The sequence below is a fragment of the Lipomyces arxii genome (assembly GCF_038497795.1).
Source record: "Lipomyces arxii strain Phaff 12-163 unplaced genomic scaffold V1512scaffold_4, whole genome shotgun sequence".
In the NCBI taxonomy this organism is placed as follows: domain Eukaryota; kingdom Fungi; phylum Ascomycota; class Lipomycetes; order Lipomycetales; family Lipomycetaceae; genus Lipomyces; species Lipomyces arxii.
In genome coordinates, this window is record NW_027117703.1 from 247,979 (window position 1) to 268,594 (window position 20,616).

The window sequence follows — 20,616 nt, forward strand, 5'->3', positions numbered from 1 at the left end:
TTGATGGTTAATTCAATATATAAATTATAGATGACACAATGTGTGTAAATTCGTAAATCGTAAAATATCATCATTGTTAAAGCAGCTTAATATTATAATAACGCCATTTGTATTTACTAGTCTTCTTTCTTTATGGTATAGGTCTCGTACACACTTTCGAAATATGAGTTTTCCGAAGTGTCACTGCCCGACTCTGACGACGAGTCGTGATAATACCCATGTATCCGCTTCCTCATTCGTTTTCCTGTATGTCGATGACTTCGCTTTGGTTTGCTTTCCTTCACACTAGGTGAACTAGTGAAGCTACCTGCTGCAGTGTCCACAAATCTCTTGTAAGCACTCATAACACCACGTCGAGTAATATCGACGTACTCTTCGTGAGGGATATTTTTGACAGGAATACTAACTCCTTTACTCGACACTTTGATGTCTGTCTTGGTCATGACCGAGTCTGCAGCTAGTAATATACACTGTACGATTCTTACAAAAATCCACACAACAGCTCCGACAATAATTATCGCCAGAGTGGTTAGTATTGGTGAAACCAGTCTGTGAATCAGGGTCTCTCGAGGCGGCAGAGGCACATTCACAGGCGCCATTTTGGCCGCCGACTCGGCTGCATCAGCCAGGTACTGGACTGAGGGCGAGTTAGCAACCAAATCATACGCGTCTGCTGCTTTTGGATGTTTAAATAGGAAATCGAGCATGGCCTTGATCAATACAAACAATTAAGGGCTCCTTAGACCGATTGGCGGTACCCCACTATTATATATAAATATAATGCGGCATGCGCCCCAGTTTGTGGCTGAGACAGCGATGCAGACGCGTCAAACCTGCGTCATCAGGCACAAATTAAACTTTAAAAACTACTGTACAAAGTTAGTATTTGCTGGCGAAACTCGCTCAACGGAGTTTTGCTGCGTGTTTTTACCAAAACTCAGCCCTAACTCTCACCGCAGGGCAAACGACGAAACAAGTCCCTTATTCCCACTACTTTCTTACAAAAAAGTGTAACAAATCAGGTGTAATTGCATCTCTATAGTACATAATATAACGGACTCACATGATCATAAATAAAAACTTTTGAGCTTTAAACAATTCGAGCCAGGAACGAGTAGACCGACTTTCGGACGCTGTAAAACGCATCACTGACACCGCCCTCAATCACAATATTCCCGCTCTCTAATTTGCGTACTGCTACGTGACCATCGATAAGTAAAACGCCCTCTCCGCGGAATTCAGCGTAGTGGCCTTCGGTCATAAGTCTTCTTCGCAGCTCTGCTAATCGTACGTCTCCAACAAACAACGGTCTGGTCTGCGATGATGCTACTGCCATATCGTGCTTCGTCAACAGTGGAGACGCAACTAAATCCTGCACTGGTGCTGGCTCGTCAATAAGATTTTCCAAGTCTTCAGCCTTCTTGGCGTTGTCACCGTTGAAAATTGCCTGGATCTTCCCTCTAAACTGAGCGACGGTATACTCGCCCGATGCTACGGATTGCCACTTTAGTTCGTGCGCAAAATCTAACGACAAAGTCACAGAGTATCCGTTTGCGTCCATACTTGTATTGACAATCTGTCCATTCGACGGGATATACACATCTTGTATGTCGGCTTGCCGCAGCGTGCTCGCCAGCGCTCCAGCTTGCTCTGAGGTGCCGGAAATCAAGATTAATTTGCGCGGCTGGATTTGAGGAATAATCATTTCAATTGAGCGAGCATCTGCTAGACCTTCGTAATCGATATATGTGATCTCACATTGCACGTCAATGTCTTTGTACTCGATGACTGTCTTGCTCGGAACAACAACTGATTTCTCTTCTTCCCGCTCTTCAGCCCATTTCCGCTTCAACCCGAGAACCCCTTTGTCTTCATCATCTTCTTTTCGAGTGCTCATCGGCAAGTCTTCAACTTTTTCTTCGGCTCGCATGAAATCTTCTGGCTTGATTACATCTCCATAAGCATCTTTTCTGACTCGCCGAGGAACGTAAGGAAACATGCGGTTTCTCGCCAACTTTGCGGTTCGAACGTCGTAGTCATAAACATCATTATCCTGTGTCAGTAAAAAGATATCTGCCGAAGCATCGGCCCCATTACCCTCTTCAATCTCGTCTTCGGACTCTGAACCCTCACTCTCGGAATCTTCCTGCTCAAGAATTGACTGATTTTTTAGATCGATAGCTAATTGTCGCTCTGCCAAGGCCTTTCTTGTCCTTTCTTCAAGCAAATAGTTGTCAAGCTCTTCACCTTGGAGTGGCACACTCTTCCGGATCATTATCTGCTCAGCGTGCTGTATATAACTATACGATGGAACGACAACTTTTGAGTTCGCCGCTTGTGACGACGCCCATTTAGAAAGAATAGTACCGGCCAGTGACTTTTTGTCGGCGTCTTGTGTAAAGATAGTCATACTCTTCTGATCATTGCACAATTCTGCAAATACTTCACGCCCAACTCCCCATTCCAGATCCTGACCGCTGGCTAGTACCACTTTTGGGCCCGAGTAGTCATCAATATCGTCAACCGATGACAGGATTTTCAAAGTGCGAAATGTAAAAGGTAAAATCCCCTTATCTTCCCATTCTCTTACAATTGAAGGTGACATCCATTCGAGCATGGACCTTGCGTATGCTAAAGTTCGAGAACCAACTCGAGATACAAATAGCAGTGGGGCTTTGACGTTCCTTTCGCTCCATACTGCATCAAGTAAATGGCACAGTTCTAATGCACGCGCGCTAGTGGACGTCGGCAGCAAAACATTTCCGCCACGGTCCAGACTGCGCCGTATCGCAGTGACTAAAACATCATCTCGCTGGCGAATTGCGGTTCCAGTGCGAGCGCCTAATATAAATGTGCTTGGCCTTGAAATATGATCTGGAGATGTTAAGACCGATGAACTTAAATGACGCTCGCCAGCATGATTCCACTCGACAGCATAGACAACATCTTCTTGACCGTATTGTAGTCGCCATAGCGTTCCTCCCAGTGTGTGTCCTGCATTGTGTGGTGTCAACTTTAGCGAACTTAACTTCCCGGTCAGCGTTAATTTCTGTGAGAATTTCAAAGTATGAATTTTGTCAAAAATAGCGTCAATATCTGCACTTTGGATTAAATCTTCTGACCGTTGCGAGCCTGATCCTGATGTTGACGTGAACCAGGCCGTTGAATACGCATCAATTGTCGCCATGCGGCCCATATTAATTACCGGAAGTGTGGCATATACCGGAATTGCACTGAATCCAATAAACTTCTTACATGCATAAGCATATGCCCCGAGATGCGCGATTGTAGCATGAGTTAGTACGATCAAATCAATCACAGGAGTCAAACTAATGATCAAAAGTCAGATGATATTTCTTTTGTATTTAGCACGACAAACTCCGTACCGTTCAAGCTCTGCTAGCAGTTCAACAGTAAACTGGTCGTCCCAACCTACGTCGACCAGGATTCGTACATTTTGGTCGAATGTGAGTAGCGACTGCGATGCTAGTGTCGTGCTCTCTGACGAGGCAGCACCAAGCAGCGCAGTAAATGTAAACATTGTATATCTTCTTAGCTATTCTATCAAAATGCAAACATCACTGATATCACGTCTAATAACCGCTTGAACAGTACTAACCACCTCCTTCAATGGTGGACTGTAGAGGTCTAACGATCCACTTCTTCACAGTAGTAGTTCAAGACCTCTTCGTAGTTGGTACTTTCAACACCAAAATATATTTTAGTTTTGTACATTACAATGGGCCTTGTACCAAATATCAATGATCAAATTCTTCCATTTATATAACTTTTACAGAAAATATGAATTTGCTACGATTATCTATACAGACTAAAGCACTAAAACCGGTATAGTTTATAGCTAACCGTATTATTTGTACAAAACCTTCATCTATAACAAATTTTCAATTATGCAACTGCTTCAATTGCAACACAATAAGCGGACATGGCCACAGCATAAAGCAAACCATTTCCACCTTTGATGAAATCTAAAACAAACTTGCTGCACAATATCAAAACTGGTATGCGCGTATCTCATTGCTTCAAATTTAAAAAAAGCTGTTTAGTAGTAAATGAATCATGCTGAGGATATGAAAGCCATTGTGCATAGATTAGAATGCCTAATTTATTTCAAATACACTTAAAAGTTTGAAATCCGCCAAACTTCCACTCCGACAATGTCAAATTTTTGACCAGCGTCACTCAATGGCTCATTCCCAAATGCGGGACAACTGCTTGAGAGACCTTTTTCAAACCTATCGTCAATGTACAGTCCATATTTTCCGTCCCTGAGATTGTGTTAGCATGAAAGTTGCACAATCAAGCAGTAATACATACCCTCCGCCCACTGAAACATAGTGAGAGTCGCATAAAATCATATAGTCATTAACGCCAGTGTATGGGAAAGCTTTAAATTGGATGTTGACCGATTTTGTCGATGCACTGTCTGAAACAGATCCAGAGAGCGATGTTGTGGACGCGTTTTCACTACCTGGAAGACTCGAAACGATGAGCTTGCTTTTCCATAAAAAGCACTCCCCGTTGCCGTAATACCGACCATTTCGAGACGGGTGCGGATATTCATTCATATATGCACCGAAAATACCCCCCAATTTATCTTCAACTATAAGAACATATCCCGGTCTAGAAGCCGTCCGTGGGGGAGCACTCATCATGTACAAGGTCTGCAACGACACTCCATGCTGCTCCAAGCTGTAACATAACCGCCATGTATCATAAAGTTGTAATCTTAGAGGCAAAAGATGCCGAATTTCTTCAGCCAATGCTTTTGTGAGTAGTTTATTCTTAGTGCGTTCACCATAGCCAATTAACGACAATGGAGTCAATGGCGGTGGGGCGAACAGTTGTGATGTTGTGGCCGAGTGGCTCACAGATGCGGTTTGAGATGTGTTATTTCCTCCCGTAGAGGGTGGTGCAGTTCGCGCGTGAGTTATACTCGGAACTTGTGATTCACCATCATCGTCTTCAAATGTATCTTCATACATGTCCTCACTGCCGAGGTCATGGAAGTCATGGTGGTGGTGCGGTGTGTGGTTGTAATTATCGCCTTGATTACCACCACTAGTAAGATCAAACGAGAGTCGGCGGATAGTATTCCGTATCGTGTCCGCAAAAGAAGGCGTATTGTGGTCTGCCGTAGCAGCTGGTTGAGGCAATGTGGGCATATTCCTCAGTGGTTGGTCTATAATAGAATAAACTGAGTATTTATGAGGTTTGTATGATTTTGGAGGGGTCGGATTGCCTGCTTGGTGACATCAGACCCTTGGAATTTGGATAACGTCCTCGGGCAGCCTCACACAAGAAACAAAGTTTGTAGAATGTCACGGCGATTAAGGGTTTATATGAGGTAGTAATTTTACGATTAGAACAATAGACGTCATTACTCGGTACCTGACAAGCCGCTGGTAACTTTACGTAGTCATCCATAACAGGAATAAGCGCTCAGCGTACGCGTTGAGTTCATCATACTTGACTCGTGACACGGTTGTAACGACCTGAAGTAAAAGATCAATCTTTGCTGCAAACAGCCGAGTAATCTAAACTCTGGGCTGGCAATTTCACGACATCAAGAGCATTGAAGTTACTAGATATGTTGTCTTTCAACTTAGTTATGCAATCACCTATCAAATCGAAACCTCTTTGGGAGCTTTACCGGGGAAAAGTCTGCAAATTCTATTTCAACATCCTTAAGTTGTTATTAGTAGGATGATAACCGTGTACTGTAAATACTCACAACTTCTTCATGTCGCTGCCGTTTGAGACTCCGTAATGGAGGTGTCGGATTTTTCTCAAGAGAGCTAAGCTTTACCGGGGAAAGTGTAGATGCGGGACTACTTGTGAACTGCAACAGTGTTCGGGTTAGAGGCTGGCGAAGTGTAGAGACCGGCTTGGACTGAGGAAGCGGACTCAAGACACCGGCATCGCTCATAATCTTATGAACAATAGGTGTTAATGGATCGTCATTGACGGGTGTTTCTGGATGTGGCGCTTCCTTAATTTCGAGATGTGTCGAATCAACAGAAGGGCTGTTTAGTTCAATCGTCGGTGCTAAAGCCATGTCTGAAAATACTGCTTTTGGCGTGTGAGGTTCTGAGATGAGAGCTTTATGGTTTTCCTTGTCTTTATCTTCTGCTTTGCTAGATTCGTTGGTAATCTCACTAAGCGTCTTCCAAGGATAATGTGTAGTGCTTCCAGAAGATTCGGCCACTGTTCGTGGCTTCATTGATGGTATTCTGGACCTGGCAGCGATTCGTGCAGCAGGTTTTGCAATTTTGCTAGTCTGCAGAATACTGACACTCTCTTTGTTGTCAGTTTCTGATTGATGGCGTTCGAAGTGCTGCTTGCTATCCTGTTTAGTCTCTAGTACTTGACTCTTGGCCCGCTTTGTCCCATCTTTCACATCTCTAGCTTCGATTACAGTATCCATCGCTTGTTGGGTTTGTTGCAAAGGTGCTTTTTCACTATCTTTTTTCGTTGAGCTGACAGGTGGAAGTTCAAACTTTCCATCCATAAACCTGTTGTACTCATCCATAGTCTGTATAGCTTCTTTCCATTGGTCTGTCATGCTTTCGAGCTGGACTTTCAGTCCTGCAATCTCACGGTCACGATGCTCAACCTCTTCTATAGTGACATACTTTGGCTCCTCTAAGACCTCGCGTAATGCCTCCAGACTATTGTTGATTTCAATAGAAAGCTCTGCAAATGAAGTTGGAATGTACTCGAGCACTCTCTCAAAATTTTCGTTACTAACAGCCTTCTCACCAGTAAATCTGTTCAAGGTAAGCGCCGTTTCGCGCGTCAATGCTGTGAGTCGAGCATTTTCGTCAATCAGATTTTGAATTACGTCTGGTATGGTACTATTGGCCTTTTGCTTGAAAGACGAGACTGAGCCATTTGACTCACTGAAATTTGTAGAGACCGTTTCTGATAGACCTAGATATTCTTCAACCGGAAGGTAGTTTAAATGTAACTTGCCGGATATGGTTGAAGATGATTTTGCCCTGCGAACCTCAAAGCCTGCCTTTTCTTTCATTCTCAGAATCTGTTGATCGCGCTTTCTCCTTTCATTCTGTTTCAGTCAGCAGGGTTTTAATCTATTGTAAGTATCTTTATACCGCGTCCTGTGCTCTGAGCTGCTGAAGCATTGCCTTCTGTCTTGTCATGCTTTCCTGCAGATCACGATTTTGTGCCTCCAAGGTTTCAATGCTTTTTTTGAAATTGCTTTATATTTTATCAGCACCTAAATATACGTTGAAAAATACACATGCATACTCCCGTTGCACGGCTATCATATTCGTTTGACGTTCCAGTGACTCGATCTTGGCGGTTAATTGTGACTAGTTGGGTGTTAGTTTCAATATGTTTAATATGGAAAATATGTCCTACAATAGACTTCTTATATCTAGTCTCGACTGTCTTGTGTTCTCTCACTGTATGCACTAAATTCTCTCTAGACTCTGCATCTCGCTACAATATAGCATGTTAGCAAAGAGCATTACGTCTAATTGTATCAGATCCCTACATCCCGTTGTTGCACAATATCGTACACGAAGTTAATAATTCTGCGCGCATCAGATCCTTCCTGAAAGTGAAGCTCGTGACCTTCATTTAACAGGCCTTTCGATACGAGCGCCGCGTTCAAACGACGTGACGCACTGTAAAGATCTGTTTCGGCATCCATTACACGGTATGTCGTCTAATTCTTTGTGGGCTGTTGACAATGAGAATTGCAAATGTTTGCTGTAGAAAAATGAATTTTTGAAGATGTAAACAAACATTTCAGGGGAATTTGCCATGGCAACGGCGAGACCGGCCGAACGTCTATTAACTAGACCCTAACCCATGAATAAAGTTTCAATGACATCGAGCAAATCTGCCACAATAATTTTTATAAAGGTGAATCCCTTCTGTATACACAGATCTTTCAAACTCTTTACTCTTCAGTAAATTCACTATGTCTGGAAGAAAGTTATCTCCAAGCTTTTGGGAACGTGGTGTCGTTGGATTCTTGCTTTCAAAAGATATCTTTCCCTTGACCAAGAACGTCTTCTACTTTGGAGTATGATATTTGGTACTTTGTATTAAGTGAATTGAATGCTAATGGACATTACTAGGCTGCTGTTACTGCTCTCAGATACATTGACATTTCCAAGGCATTTGCATAGAGCTTGCCGTTTAGCTTAACGATACTAAAGATACTGTACAAGTGTAGTCATGTTTATTCTATGGATTGAATAGGACTTTGAATAAGACAGCTGTATATAAACTACTTTCTCAATATTCTGAATGTAAAATTCAACTTTGGCTTACTGCTTCTTATTATTTAGCAATTGAAGATTCCAAGGAACTAATTCATCAGCATTGTGAGACTAAAAACTCTTTGGTTCTTAATAATACATTGTCTCTCACTGCAGAGTTTAATAACAGCAACAATTAGTAGAAAGACCATAACATTAAATAGTCAACGTAAAGAGTATTAAAAGCCGTTGTGCCATGTGCCTTGTTGAAATGTCTAGTCATCAGTGATCTCGACCGCGCCGCACTCCGATGTCTTAAGAATCTCAGGTTGTCGTGTAAAAGGGCTCAATACATCTTGTAAGAAAAACTCGAATTGGTCAAAATAAGTAGACAAGTTCTTGATGCTATGATGCGATGCAGATGCCATCGTCCCGTCTCCGACATGCAATCATTGACAATAATCTGGCAATCGTTGAGCGGTTGATCCGAAGATTCCCGGAATTGCTGGTGAATGCAGATATAACAAACGGCTGGACTTCACTTCATTATGCTGCCTATCATGGGCATTTTGAGATCTGTGTACGCGTTCAAATGATTAGTTATGCATTTGAGCTTATTAAAACGCTAACTCGTAGCAGGTATATTTAACATCCTTGGGTCATGATTTGGCAGAAATCTCTTTTGACATTCAAGGCTATACCCCTTTACATCTCGCAGCCATGAGAAATCACGAACAGACCATTCATTTCCTTGCTCAAAAGTTTCTTCAAACACTTGATTTCACTACAAACGCGAAAAAGACACCTGGATACACGCCTCTTATTCTAGCTACAAAGGAAGGGCATGACGCGAGTGTCAATCTGCTACTCGACTTTGGAGCAGAAATTGATAAGGCGGACGTGTTCGGGAACAGGCCTATACATTATGCTTCGGAGTATGGTCATCAAAAAGTCATGAAAAGTCTGGTTGAGCGTGGCACAAATTATAAAACTAAGAACAAGCTTGGCTGGTCGCCAATCGAATATAGCTTTTCGATCCAAACACGCAGTTATTTAAGTGCAATAACTCTTGAGATTGAACGAAGAAAAGAGGCCGAGTTGAAGAAAAGATTATTAGACCAGAAATTGATGTTGGAAAAACCTACCACGTCTCTTGGTAAGGAATCGTCTTCAGCTTCTACGAGTGGCGGCGCCACAACCACCACAACCACAAAGATTAAAACAACGCCAGGGTCTACACCGGCTGCTACACCGGCTGCTACTCCTGATCTGTCGAAGTCACCTGTAAAGCAATCACCAGTATGATTGACAACGTCGAAGAGAGAGGTAGTAGTACCGTTTGTATTTAAATTGCCATTTCGGTTGGAGTTTAGGCGTTGTAGTATTAATAAATTTGTATTGCATAGATATTTTGTATGATACTCTAAGATAGTTACAAAAATAATGGCGTCAAAATAAATATTTTGTGATTGAGTTAATGATGGTTGGGACATTGGTTCGGACATGGACGCCCTCAGCCAGTATTGCGACTTCGTTTGTTCACAAGTCCAGCAGTTAGTCCGATTGTGGTGTCGACAATATGATGCGACCAACTTCAACGCGGATTGTAATTAATCCTCGTGAGTACCAAGATCTGCCCAAGTCCTCCCGTCGGCAACGACAAAATGTGAAGTCGGCAAATATTGTGAATCCATCATACGCCTCTACAAAAGACCCTATATCAATCCCCCCACTGGCTCTGTATCATTCTGACGGTATGGTAAATCATATTAATCACTATTACTACTATCATCATTTATCGCATTTTGATCGCCTCGATGGCTCTTATTCTCGCTTGTACGATGCAGATGGATCCGAAATTCCACATTTTCATCATCCTGTCTCAGCCGTGAACTTGGAAACCATTAACGAGTTTGGACGGTTTGGAATCATGGCCAAGCGTGGTGGACCACGTGTCGTTGGCTCAATCAGCAATCGTGCCGTGCGAACCGACTCAGCTGATTTACCAATTAGTGCATCTTCGTCCCAGTCAATTTATATTGGTCGCCCACCTAGTGCTCTTGGTGTATTAGACCCAAAACAGATGCGTGCCAGACGTGGAAAGGCGCCTTCTACAGATGAGCCTGTGCGTGCCCATGGACATGAGTTGCAAGAGGGATTTCGACGGTACTTTAGCTTCAACTGGCGCATTATGTTGCCAAAGAGTCGACACGAGTCCCATCTGCAATCAGAGGGTGAGAGCTCGGATAGTCAGTCTGAAACCGATCACGAAACATTGCCAAAACCTGATTATCCTACCATTACGTCCGACAATCTTGAAATGTTCTTGAACGAAGGCCCTGGTGACTTATCTATTATGCAGGCCAGGAACGCTACACCAAACTCGTCAAATATCATCCTACTTGATGGTCGACGAGCATCAATGCCTTCTACACCCCAAGCTGTCCTGTCTGAACTGACAAGCACGTCTGACTCTGTTCTTCAATGTTAAAAATACCACTCTCTGAACTGGTGACTAGCCTGTCTGACTCAATACAGTTATGGTCCAGAATTACTTAATGATTCTTCAATGCTTATGCTTTATTTTATATCCAAACATGAACCCTTTTTATTAGTTTTTGTAATCACACCCGTGAAGGTAATCCTAGCTACATATATTAGTATTTGAATGGTAAGAATAAGAAACGAACTTACAGCTTCGTAGGTAAGATCTATTGCCTTCATATTCGACACACTGTCCTCGCCAGAGTACATATGTGCACCTAAGCTGTTAGATCAAATTAAGAGCACTTAGAAGTTAACTCACTTTTAAGCCCCTTAACTGCATCCGCGAAGGCTTCTAGCTGATACGCGTACGTGGTCCAATGCTCTTTTCCTTTCTCAAAGCAAGTCTGGTTCTGCACCTTTCTTGTAGAAAGATCTCGAATAGAAATGTTATGGTAAAGATGGGGTATATTCGGCATTGCAAAGACCAGTGTCTTCTTTCTTGAAGTTACAACTATTTGAGGTATAAATCCTAGCTTAAACATTGTTGCCAACGGTGTTTGTAATCCGCAGCTCACGACTGCCTTTTTCTTATTGCTTGAGGCAAATGAAAACTCCACGCTTGCAAACGTGTCAATTTTGTCGTCATCCGGACTAGTTGTGAGTTGGAGCGACCTCGCTGCAATTGGATCCTCGCCAATTAAATATCGAATCCATGCAATGGGATAGCATCCCACATCCATTAAGCTGCCACCTGCAAGAGCAAAATTAAATCGAATATCTGTTCTGTCAAATTTGGTTATGCAAAATGCACTCTCGCATTGTTCAATCTCTCCAAACTCTTCGACATTGCTAACGATATCTTTAACAAATTTAAAAGCTGGATGATAAAACCAGTGAAATGCTTCGACCACAAGAACATTGTTCTTTTTTGCCGCCGCAAAAATTTTCTCCGTTTGCTCCGCATTTGAACTTGACGGCTTTTCCAAAAGAACCGGCTTGCCATGTTCTATACACAGCATTGTCCACTCATAGTGCAGTCCGTTAGGAAGAGGAATATAAATTGCGTCAACATTTGGATCGGAAATTAATTCTTGGTATGTGTCATGGGTATGCTCTATAGAGTACTTTCTTGCGAATACTTTGGCACGACCCGGATCGCGAGCGGCAACAGAGTATATCTCAACTTTGTCGGGCATCATCTTCGCTGGATAGATTACCGCTCGTGGTGCAATGGCAGCAGCACCCAATATTCCTATTCGAAGGGGTGGCGGCGATCCTTCTCCCTTTTGAGTTATATTAGGGTATTTTCCAATTGCAAGGTTGTATAGACGTGATAGAGAAAATGCCATAGCTATTTTAACTAAAATGTCGCCCTGGTCTCCCGTTATTCATGTAACTCAGGCTTCTCGGAGTGCGGTTCTTAATATGGTGCTTCCAATCACTCACTTGTCCAGGCAAAACCACACCACTGTATTCGTAGTAGTGTACCCATATTTATTACAATTTAGCCCCTGAATACCCCTGAATATGCAGCAATCGATTTGAAATGCTTAAATTGTTTTCAGTACATAATTGAAATCTACAGAAGTAAAAAGATGCAGACTCTTTATTTGGTATAAGCTATATTAAAATACAGTGACCTATCGCTCTAAGTATATATAAAACTCCTTGCATTTGTGTTAATGACATCATCAGAAATGCAAGTCTTGATAATAAGGGTGTAAGTTCCAGAAATGGAATGTCGAGTACCTTCAAACTCACTGTTCTAGTTCATAATAGCTCTCGGTTTGAAGTCTCGACGAATCCATCTATATTTGAGCGCCTTTAGTCTCGATCTACATCTTTCGAGTAAAATTGCAAGGATCGCAAATGTCTGTAACATTCAATTAAGGGTATTGTAGTCAATATAGGAGTAGGGTTTAAAATGTTCAAGAATAACTGCCAAAATGATCCTTTATTTTCGCCGTAGTTAGCTCAATTGGCTATAAACACTGCTACTGATATACTCGTAAAAATGACAATTATAGTATATAGACTTATAAAGAATTAAAAAAATTATCATATTCACTGTACAACGCAAAATTGTTTTGTATAGTAAATTTCGAGTACCGCAGCCCGATTTTGCTTAAAAACCATCACGAAGACTGAAATTTCACGTTGGGAGCAACTGTAGAACTGGGTGGGCATGCACTAAATCTTAAATAGCGTAGGCGCTTACTACTATAGGCAGGCTACCTTCCTTCTTAAGTTAGCGTAAACCTCCCAAAAAGTTTTGCGAATAGTTTTTCCACAGTTTCACGAGTCCGTGAATTCTTTTTTCCTTCTTCTTCTCTTCTCTCTCTATCCCTATTCTCCTGGGTACGAGAGAAAGCGAAAAAAGTATCTTTAATAAGAGTGTATTATGTTAGTTTGATATAGTATTCACTAAATGGCCCTTTAGCTTACTAAAGTTTGCAGTTCGTTGACTTCCGTACGAATGCCTTCCCAGCAGACTCCTTCTTCGATTTCAAAGGTCGCCCAACCCGGATCGGCTTCTTCTAATGGTATCTCGATTAGCTCGCCAAGTCGAAGATACTCTTCTACTTCATTCCCGCTTTTGTCAACATCGGCTTCTGCAGGACAAAATTATTTCCCTGATGTGTTGTCTTCGATTGATGATCAGATGTCTTCTATTACTCCTCCTATCGCATCTTCTAGTTTAGTTAACTCCAAACTGGTTGCCATTGAACTCAAAGATGGCACCTGCATTCAAGGTTACTCATTTGGTGCAGAGAAATCTGTATCTGGCGAGTTTGTTTTCCAAACTGGTAAAGGTTTTTGTGTGATTTTAAAAAATTTAGATTAACTGTGAGTTTAGGTATGGTAGGCTATCCGGAGTCTTTAACTGATCCTTCGTATGAAGGCCAGATTCTTGTGTGTACTTTCCCTTTGATCGGTAACTACGGCGTTCCTTCTCGCGAAACAAAGGATCCTGGGACCGGCTTGCTCACGCATTTTGAATCCCACAGAATTCACGTTGCTGGTCTAATTGTTCTTGATTACACTGATGACTATTCTCATCATCTAGCTTCTTCTTCTTTGGCTACATGGCTAAAGGAAGAGGGTATACCGGCTGTTTACGGTGTTGATACACGTAATATCACTAAGCTCATTCGGGAGAAGGGCAGTATGCTTGGAAAGTTACTTTTCAGCAAGCCTCAGACCGCTATTGACGCCGATGACTGGAGATCTTCTTTCGAAGCTGTAGAATGGGTTGACCCTAACGCTAAAAATCTGGTTGCTGTTGGTAAGCATCCACAATTATCAAAGCTCGATGTTTTTGCTAACTTTCGAATTTCAGTGTCCATCAAAGAGCCCAAGGTCTTTTACCCCGTTGAGTCTAAGGCAATTAAGAAGAAAAACGGCAAAACTTTGAGAATCTTATGCCTAGATGTCGGTATGAAGTATAACCAAATCCGCTGCTTTGTCAATCGTGGTGTTGAGCTTAAGGTTGTACCTTGGAACTACGCTATTCTGGACGAAGAAGACTATGATGGTTTGTTTGTCAGTAACGGTCCTGGTGATCCGGCTACCATGACTTCTACTATCGAGAATCTTTCAAAGATTCTTAAGGAAGCTAAAACGCCAGTTTTTGGTATTTGCTTGGGACATCAGTTGTTGTCACGTGCAGCTGGTGCAGAAACTGTCAAGATGAAGTTTGGTAACCGTGGACACAATATTCCTTGTACGAATTTGGTCAGTGGCAGGTGCTACATCACTTCACAAAATCACGGTTATGCTGTTGATGTTGAGACCCTTCCCGAAGGCTGGAAAGAGTTGTTTGTGAATGCAAACGACGGCTCTAATGAGGGTGTTTACAATACCAAGCTTCCATTTTTTTCGGTCCAGTTCCATCCTGAGTCAACTCCTGGACCAAGAGACACTGAATGGCTTTTTGATACTTTTATTCAGTCGGTTCAAAAGTCGGCCGAACTTGGTCAGCTTGTGCAGATTGAAATTCCTGGTGGAACCAAGGAAGAGAATGAGCGTAAGACTCCTAAGGTTGAGGTACAGAAAGTTTTGATTCTTGGATCCGGCGGTCTCAGTATTGGGCAAGCTGGCGAATTTGATTATTCTGGCAGTCAAGCTATTAAGGCTTTGAAAGAAGAAGGGATCTATACGATTCTTATCAATCCCAACATTGCTACCATTCAGACATCAAAGGGACTTGCCGATAAAGTTTACTTTCTCCCTGTGAATCCTGAGTTTGTACGCAAAGTCATTAAGTACGAACAGCCCGATGCAATCTATGTCAGTTTTGGTGGCCAAACTGCGCTTAACGTTGGAATTCAGCTCAAGGATGAATTCGAGGGTCTTGGTGTTAGGGTGTTAGGTACGCCAATCGACACAATTATCACTACCGAAGACCGTGAACTTTTTGCTCGAAGCATGGAAGAGATTGGCGAAAAATGTGCCAAGTCTGCTTCTGCTTCAAACATGGAGGAGGCTTTGACGGCTGTTCGGGATATAGGTTATCCGGTTATTGTTCGCTCAGCTTATGCTCTGGGTGGTCTTGGATCTGGTTTTGCGGAGGACGACGAGCAGCTAATCGATCTTTGCAACAAGGCCTTTGCAGTCAGTCCTCAGGTTCTGGTTGAGCGCAGTATGAAGGGATGGAAGGAAATTGAATACGAGGTCGTTCGTGACTGCAGAGATAACTGTATTACAGTTTGTAACATGGAGAACTTTGATCCTCTTGGTATCCATACCGGTGATTCCATTGTCATTGCTCCTTCCCAGACTTTATCCGACGAAGACTACAACATGCTTCGAACTACTGCGGTCAACGTCATACGTCATCTTGGTGTTGTTGGTGAGTGTAATATTCAGTATGCTCTCAATCCGTTCTCAAAGGAATACTGCATTATTGAAGTCAATGCTCGTCTTTCTCGATCGTCTGCTTTAGCATCGAAGGCAACTGGCTATCCCTTGGCATTTGTTGCTGCTAAGCTTGGTCTCAACATTCCACTCAACGAGATTAAGAACTCTGTTACCAAGGTTACATGTGCTTGCTTCGAGCCATCTTTGGATTATGTCGTTGTCAAGATTCCTCGTTGGGACCTAAAGAAGTTTACCCGTGTCAGTACTGTTTTGTCCTCTTCAATGAAGAGTGTTGGAGAAGTCATGAGTATCGGTAGAACATTTGAAGAAGCGATTCAAAAGGCCATTCGGTCGATTGATTATCACAATCTTGGATTTAATGCTACTGAAGCTCTCATGTCTATTGATATTGACACAGAGTTGCAAACTCCGTCTGACCAACGTCTGTTTGCTTTGGCAAATGCTCTCGACTCCGGTTACACCGTTGAAAAAATTTGGGAACTGACCAAGATTGACAGATGGTTTTTGCACAAGCTTGAGCGATTGATCCAATTTGGACATTCCATTTCGGAATATAGCAACCATACCATTTCCCGTGAATTGGTTTTGCAAGCGAAGCAACTTGGGTTTGAAGACCGTCAACTAGCAAAATTTATGGGTTCTAACGAACTTGCCGTTCGTCAACGCCGTCTTGAGTTTGGCATAACTCCGTTTGTCAAACAAATTGATACAGGTTGGTTGTTCGTTTCTGTTCGATGAATTACAAAAAGCTAATTGATTTTAGTGGCCGCTGAGTTCCCATGCTTTACTAACTATCTCTACATGACTTACAACGCTTCATCTCATGACATCAACTTTGATGACCATGGTGTAATGGTTCTTGGTTCAGGTGTCTATCGTATCGGGTCATCTGTCGAGTTCGACTGGTGTGCTGTTCGCGCTGTTCGCACCTTGCGAGCAGGCAAAGTCAAAACAATCATGGTTAACTACAATCCCGAGACTGTCAGTACTGATTACGACGAAGCTGATAGACTTTATTTTGAAAGCATCAACTTAGAGCGTGTTTTAGACATTTATCAGCTTGAACGGTCCGCCGGTGTTGTTCTCTCCATGGGTGGGCAGACTTCAAATAACATTGCTCTGCCACTTCACCGCCAGAATGTGAAGATTCTTGGTACTTCACCTGAAATGATTGATAACGCTGAAAACAGATACAAGTTTTCTCGTATGCTAGACAGAATTGGCGTTGACCAGCCAGCATGGAAGGAACTGACTAGTATTGAAGAAGCTACTGAGTTCTGCGATAAAGTTTCTTTCCCAGTTTTGGTCAGACCGTCGTACGTGTTGTCTGGTGCTGCTATGAATACTGTGTACTCAAAGGACGATCTTGCCAACTACTTGCAGCAGGCAGTTGAAGTTTCTCGTGATTATCCTGTCGTTATTAGCAAGTACATTGAGAACGCGAAAGAAATTGAGATGGATGCTGTTGCAAAAGACGGAAAGATGATTATGCACGTTGTCTCCGAGCATGTGGAAAACGCCGGTGTTCACTCAGGTGACGCCACGTTGATTGTCCCACCTCAGGATTTGGATCCTGAAACCGTTCGACGCATTGAGGTTGCTACTGCAAAAATTGGTAACGCGTTAAACGTGACTGGTCCGTTCAACATCCAATTCATTGCCAAGGATAATGAGATAAAGGTAATTGAGTGTAACGTGAGAGCGTCTCGTTCGTTCCCATTCGTTTCTAAAGCGCTCGGCGTTGATTTGATCGAGCTTGCCACTCGCGCAATCGTCGGGTTTCCTGTCAAGTCATACCCGTCACCAATTGAGCCCATCCCCAGTGATCAGGTCGCCGTGAAGGTGCCCCAGTTCTCGTTCTCGCGTTTGTCAGGTGCGGATCCTGTCCTGGGTGTTGAGATGGCGTCTACTGGTGAGGTCGCTGCATTTGGCCACAGCAAATACGAAGCGTATCTTAAGGCTCTGATCTCTACTGGATTCAGACTTCCGAACAAAAATATCTTGTTGTCCATTGGATCTTATAAAGAAAAGGCTGAGATGCTTCCTTCCGTGCAGAAGCTTCATCAGCTTGGCTATAATCTTTACGCTACTGCTGGTACTGCCGATTTTTTGCAGGAGCATGGAATTCCAGTTCAGTATCTTGAAGTTTTGAGTGAGGAGTCTAACCAGAAGTCTGAGTACTCTCTTACTCAGCATTTGGCAAACAACTTAATCGATCTTTACATCAATTTGCCATCCGCTAATCGATTCCGCCGTCCGGCCTCCTATATGAGTAGGGGTTACCAGTCACGTCGTATGGCTGTGGACTATTCAGTCCCTCTTGTGACGAACGTCAAGAACGCGAAACTTCTTGTTGAAGCACTGGCGCGAAATTTTTCTATGGATATCTCTGCGGTCGATTTGATCTCTAGTCATCGTACTGTCACTATTCCGGGATTGATCAACATCGCTGCATTCATTCCTGGACTGACTGTGAAAGATAGCCCTGATTTCGAACAGGTCTCTAAATTGTCTGTGGCTTCAGGATTTTCAATGTTAAGAATGATGCCGATCGGCGTCGATATCGCTCTTACAGATGTTCGAGCATTGGCTATTGCTGACGGTAATGCGGATGGGCACGCGTACTGCGACTTTAATTTTTCCGTCGCCGCCACTGCCACAAACTCACAGCAGCTTAGCCAACTTACCTTGAAAGTCGGCTCTCTTTTTATTCCGTTTAACAACTTTTCGGGCAATATCAACAAGGTTGCTGTTGCTACTGAGCATTTTAAAGTTTGGCCTTCGTCTAAACCTATCGTCACTGATGCTCGTACAACCGATTTAGCTTCGATTTTGCTTCTTGCAAGCCTACACAGTCGCGCTGTTCACATTACCAGTGTCACTACTAAGGATGATATCGATCTTATTGCTTTGAGTAAGGAGAAGGGTCTGTCAGTTACCTGCGATGTCGCTGTCTACAGCTTGTTCTTGTCGCAGGATGACTATCCCGAATGCTACAGTCTGCCGACTAAGGAGGATCAGGAAGCGCTTTGGTCTTACTTGTCTATTATCGACTGCTTTACCGTCGGTACTCTTCCCTCGCAATTGGCATTTGCTTTGGGACATAAGGTTGTGCCTGGCCTTGGTATCGAAGACACGTTGCCGTTGTTGTTGACTGCAGTAGCAGAAGGTCGTCTGACTTTGGAAGATATTGTTGCCAAGATGAGTACCAACCCCAAAATTATTTTTGAGCTTCACGAGCAACCGAACACTCAAGTTGAGGTCGAGATCGATCGCCAGTATGTGCGAAAGGAGTCTGCAGTATGGTCTCCATTTGTTGGCAAGAAGGTCAATGGGACCATACAACGTGTCACTTTGAACGGTGAAACGGCCTGTCTCGATGGTCATGTTCTTATTACCGGATCTGCGGGCAACGACATGTCGGCTTCCGGGGCTTTCAAATTTGATCGCAGCCGCACTCTTACTACCGGAGCTGTAGGTACTTTGGTATCGCCTCACTTGGCGCAGTCCAATTTCGATGAATCCGACCGTGTTATTGCACCGACCCCGACAAAGACCGAGTCTGGAGCAGGTGTGATCGCGCCTTTGATTACGCGTGAATTGACTCCTCAAACTAATTTGATGCAAACGTTAAGAGCTAACAATCCATTTTTGCGCCGCAACATTTTGTCAGTCCGTCAATTTAAGCGCACTGACTTACACATTTTGTTCAGTGTTGCGCAAGAAATGCGACTTGCTGTAGAGCGCCAGGGAGTTTTGAATCTGTTAAGCAACAGAGTTCTATGCACTTTGTTTTATGAGCCCTCGACTCGTACGGCATCTTCCTTTGATGCGGCTATTCAGAGACTTGGTGGTCGTGTTGTTTCGGTTATTGCAGGTACATCCAGCGTGGTCAAGGGTGAGACACTTCAAGACACTATCCGTACTTTGGCTTCTTACGGTGATGCAATCGCCATCCGCCATCCTTCTGACGACAGTGCGGCTATTGCTGCTAAGTTTTGCCCTGTTCCGGTTATTAATGCTGGTATGTATTTAGTGTGCAAGGAAACTTTGCGCGGTGACTTACAAATGATAGGTAATGGCTCTTTGGAACATCCTACCCAGGCGCTTCTTGACTTGTTCACAATTCGCGAGGAGCTTGGAACGGTGAACGGAATTACAGTTACTTTCATGGGTGACTTGAAGTACGGCAGAACAGTGCACTCTCTTTGCACTCTCTTGCAGCATTACCAGGTCCGCATCCAGTTGGTGTCTCCTCCTCAGCTTGCACTCCCTGAAGAGTATCGTGAGGAGCTTGAGCACGCTGGAATGCTTGCTGTGGAGGCTGAAGATTTCACTCCTGAGATCATTGCTGCCACAGATGTGCTGTACTGTACCCGTGTCCAGAAGGAACGATTTTCTGATTTGGCTGAGTTTGAGAGACTGAAGGATACTTACATTGTGGACAACTCTTTGATGCAACATGCGAAGCAGCATATGTGTGTTTTACACCCGCTTCCGCGCAACAACGAGATCAGTGAAGAGATTGATTTTGATCAGCGTGCGGCATACTTCAGACAGGTTTGTGACTTTGATTTTCAATCTGTACTTTGCTTTCTAACTCACTATTTAGATGAAATATGGTCTCTATATACGCATGGCTCTTCTTGCTCTTGTTCTGGGTCCGGACATTTAGAGCGCCTTAAAGAAGGCGAGAAATTTTCTTTTCAAAAAAAAAGTTTTTGTGGATATTTTATACGTTTGATTGTAATATTTATAATATATGAATATATATATTAGAAGATACTAATAGACAATAGAGTGGACAAGCTATCGTATCAATTGGCATACGTGTTGATACTTAGTTGGTACATACTCAATCAAATACGGAGTGTTTTTTTTTAGATTATAATAATTTATAAATGGAAAAGGACAAGGGCAGGGAACAGAGAAGAGAAAATGCGCATGTACTGAAGTAACAGCTTCGCACTTAAAAAAAGAACATGAACAAATG

The 20,616-nt window shown here is 43.0% G+C and overlaps 8 protein-coding genes across 8 annotated transcripts; 3 read left to right on the forward strand and 5 right to left on the reverse strand.

The window, feature by feature from the left end:
* Positions 1–116: 116 nt before the first annotated feature.
* V1512DRAFT_252131 (uncharacterized protein) lies at positions 117–707 on the reverse strand (the record flags this gene model as incomplete). Its single annotated transcript, XM_066914701.1, has 1 exon — positions 117–707. The coding sequence occupies one exon, from the start codon at positions 705–707 to the stop codon at positions 117–119; it is 591 nt and encodes a 196-aa protein (XP_066772515.1).
* A 299-nt stretch (positions 708–1,006) lies between these two features.
* Positions 1,007–3,684, reverse strand: V1512DRAFT_260082 (beta-lactamase-like protein). The gene is made up of 2 exons (XM_066915767.1): positions 3,387–3,684; positions 1,007–3,329 (listed from the first exon to the last, which is right to left on the reverse strand). Exons 1-2 carry the CDS (start codon positions 3,539–3,541, stop codon positions 1,091–1,093), a joined length of 2,394 nt encoding a protein of 797 aa, XP_066772516.1. The 5' UTR covers positions 3,542–3,684; the 3' UTR covers positions 1,007–1,090.
* A 454-nt stretch (positions 3,685–4,138) lies between these two features.
* V1512DRAFT_205368 (TLD-domain-containing protein) lies at positions 4,139–5,003 on the reverse strand (the record flags this gene model as incomplete). The annotated part of the gene is made up of 2 exons (XM_066913357.1): positions 4,139–4,286; positions 4,336–5,003. The coding sequence occupies 2 exons, from the start codon at positions 5,001–5,003 to the stop codon at positions 4,139–4,141; spliced, it is 816 nt and encodes a 271-aa protein (XP_066772517.1).
* Positions 5,004–5,359: 356 nt separating this feature from the next.
* V1512DRAFT_274922 (Afadin and alpha-actinin-binding-domain-containing protein) lies at positions 5,360–7,838 on the reverse strand. Its single transcript, XM_066917804.1, has 6 exons — positions 7,541–7,838; positions 7,405–7,485; positions 7,291–7,355; positions 7,134–7,239; positions 5,753–7,087; positions 5,360–5,704 (listed from the first exon to the last, which is right to left on the reverse strand). The coding sequence occupies exons 1-6, from the start codon at positions 7,697–7,699 to the stop codon at positions 5,636–5,638; spliced, it is 1,815 nt and encodes a 604-aa protein (XP_066772518.1). The 5' UTR covers positions 7,700–7,838; the 3' UTR covers positions 5,360–5,635.
* Positions 7,839–8,540: 702 nt separating this feature from the next.
* V1512DRAFT_235842 (ankyrin repeat-containing domain protein) lies at positions 8,541–9,705 on the forward strand. The gene is made up of 2 exons (XM_066914104.1): positions 8,541–8,835; positions 8,895–9,705. Exons 1-2 carry the CDS (start codon positions 8,671–8,673, stop codon positions 9,558–9,560), a joined length of 831 nt encoding a protein of 276 aa, XP_066772519.1. The 5' UTR covers positions 8,541–8,670; the 3' UTR covers positions 9,561–9,705.
* V1512DRAFT_260093 (uncharacterized protein) lies at positions 9,704–10,927 on the forward strand. Its single transcript, XM_066915768.1, has one exon. It carries the CDS (start codon positions 9,835–9,837, stop codon positions 10,744–10,746), a length of 912 nt encoding a protein of 303 aa, XP_066772520.1. The 5' UTR covers positions 9,704–9,834; the 3' UTR covers positions 10,747–10,927.
* V1512DRAFT_119578 (uncharacterized protein) lies at positions 10,813–12,448 on the reverse strand. Its single transcript, XM_066912925.1, has 3 exons — positions 11,062–12,448; positions 10,950–11,017; positions 10,813–10,903 (listed from the first exon to the last, which is right to left on the reverse strand). The coding sequence occupies exons 1-3, from the start codon at positions 12,089–12,091 to the stop codon at positions 10,880–10,882; spliced, it is 1,122 nt and encodes a 373-aa protein (XP_066772521.1). The 5' UTR covers positions 12,092–12,448; the 3' UTR covers positions 10,813–10,879.
* A 770-nt stretch (positions 12,449–13,218) lies between these two features.
* V1512DRAFT_246548 (uncharacterized protein) lies at positions 13,219–20,298 on the forward strand (the record flags this gene model as incomplete). The annotated part of the gene is made up of 6 exons (XM_066914437.1): positions 13,219–13,549; positions 13,600–14,028; positions 14,083–16,335; positions 16,387–19,647; positions 19,699–20,183; positions 20,236–20,298. 6 exons carry the CDS (start codon positions 13,219–13,221, stop codon positions 20,296–20,298), a joined length of 6,822 nt encoding a protein of 2,273 aa, XP_066772522.1.
* Between the last annotated feature and the right edge of the window lie 318 nt (positions 20,299–20,616).

Bases quoted from the DNA above. Each gene is read 5' to 3' on its own strand.
- V1512DRAFT_260082 (XM_066915767.1), bottom strand. From the start codon at position 3,541: ATGTTTACATTTACTGCGCTGCTTGGTGCTGCCTCGTCAGAGAGCACG. The intron at 3,330-3,386 runs GTACGGAGTTTG...TTTGATCATTAG, and splicing joins CTGCTAGCAGAGCTTGAACG to TTTGACTCCTGTGATTGATT.
- V1512DRAFT_274922 (XM_066917804.1), bottom strand. From the start codon at position 7,699: ATGGATGCCGAAACAGATCTTTACAGTGCGTCACGTCGTTTGAACGCG. The intron at 7,356-7,404 runs GTAGGACATATT...ACACCCAACTAG, and splicing joins CTAGATATAAGAAGTCTATT to TCACAATTAACCGCCAAGAT. The intron at 5,705-5,752 runs GTGAGTATTTAC...TAACAACTTAAG, and splicing joins GGCAGCGACATGAAGAAGTT to GATGTTGAAATAGAATTTGC.
- V1512DRAFT_235842 (XM_066914104.1), top strand. From the start codon at position 8,671: ATGCAGATGCCATCGTCCCGTCTCCGACATGCAATCATTGACAATAAT. The intron at 8,836-8,894 runs GTACGCGTTCAA...AACTCGTAGCAG, and splicing joins ATGGGCATTTTGAGATCTGT to GTATATTTAACATCCTTGGG.
- V1512DRAFT_260093 (XM_066915768.1), top strand. From the start codon at position 9,835: ATGATGCGACCAACTTCAACGCGGATTGTAATTAATCCTCGTGAGTAC.
- V1512DRAFT_119578 (XM_066912925.1), bottom strand. From the start codon at position 12,091: ATGGCATTTTCTCTATCACGTCTATACAACCTTGCAATTGGAAAATAC. The intron at 11,018-11,061 runs GTGAGTTAACTT...CTAACAGCTTAG, and splicing joins TGCAGTTAAGGGGCTTAAAA to GTGCACATATGTACTCTGGC. The intron at 10,904-10,949 runs GTAAGTTCGTTT...TAATATATGTAG, and splicing joins TAGATCTTACCTACGAAGCT to CTAGGATTACCTTCACGGGT.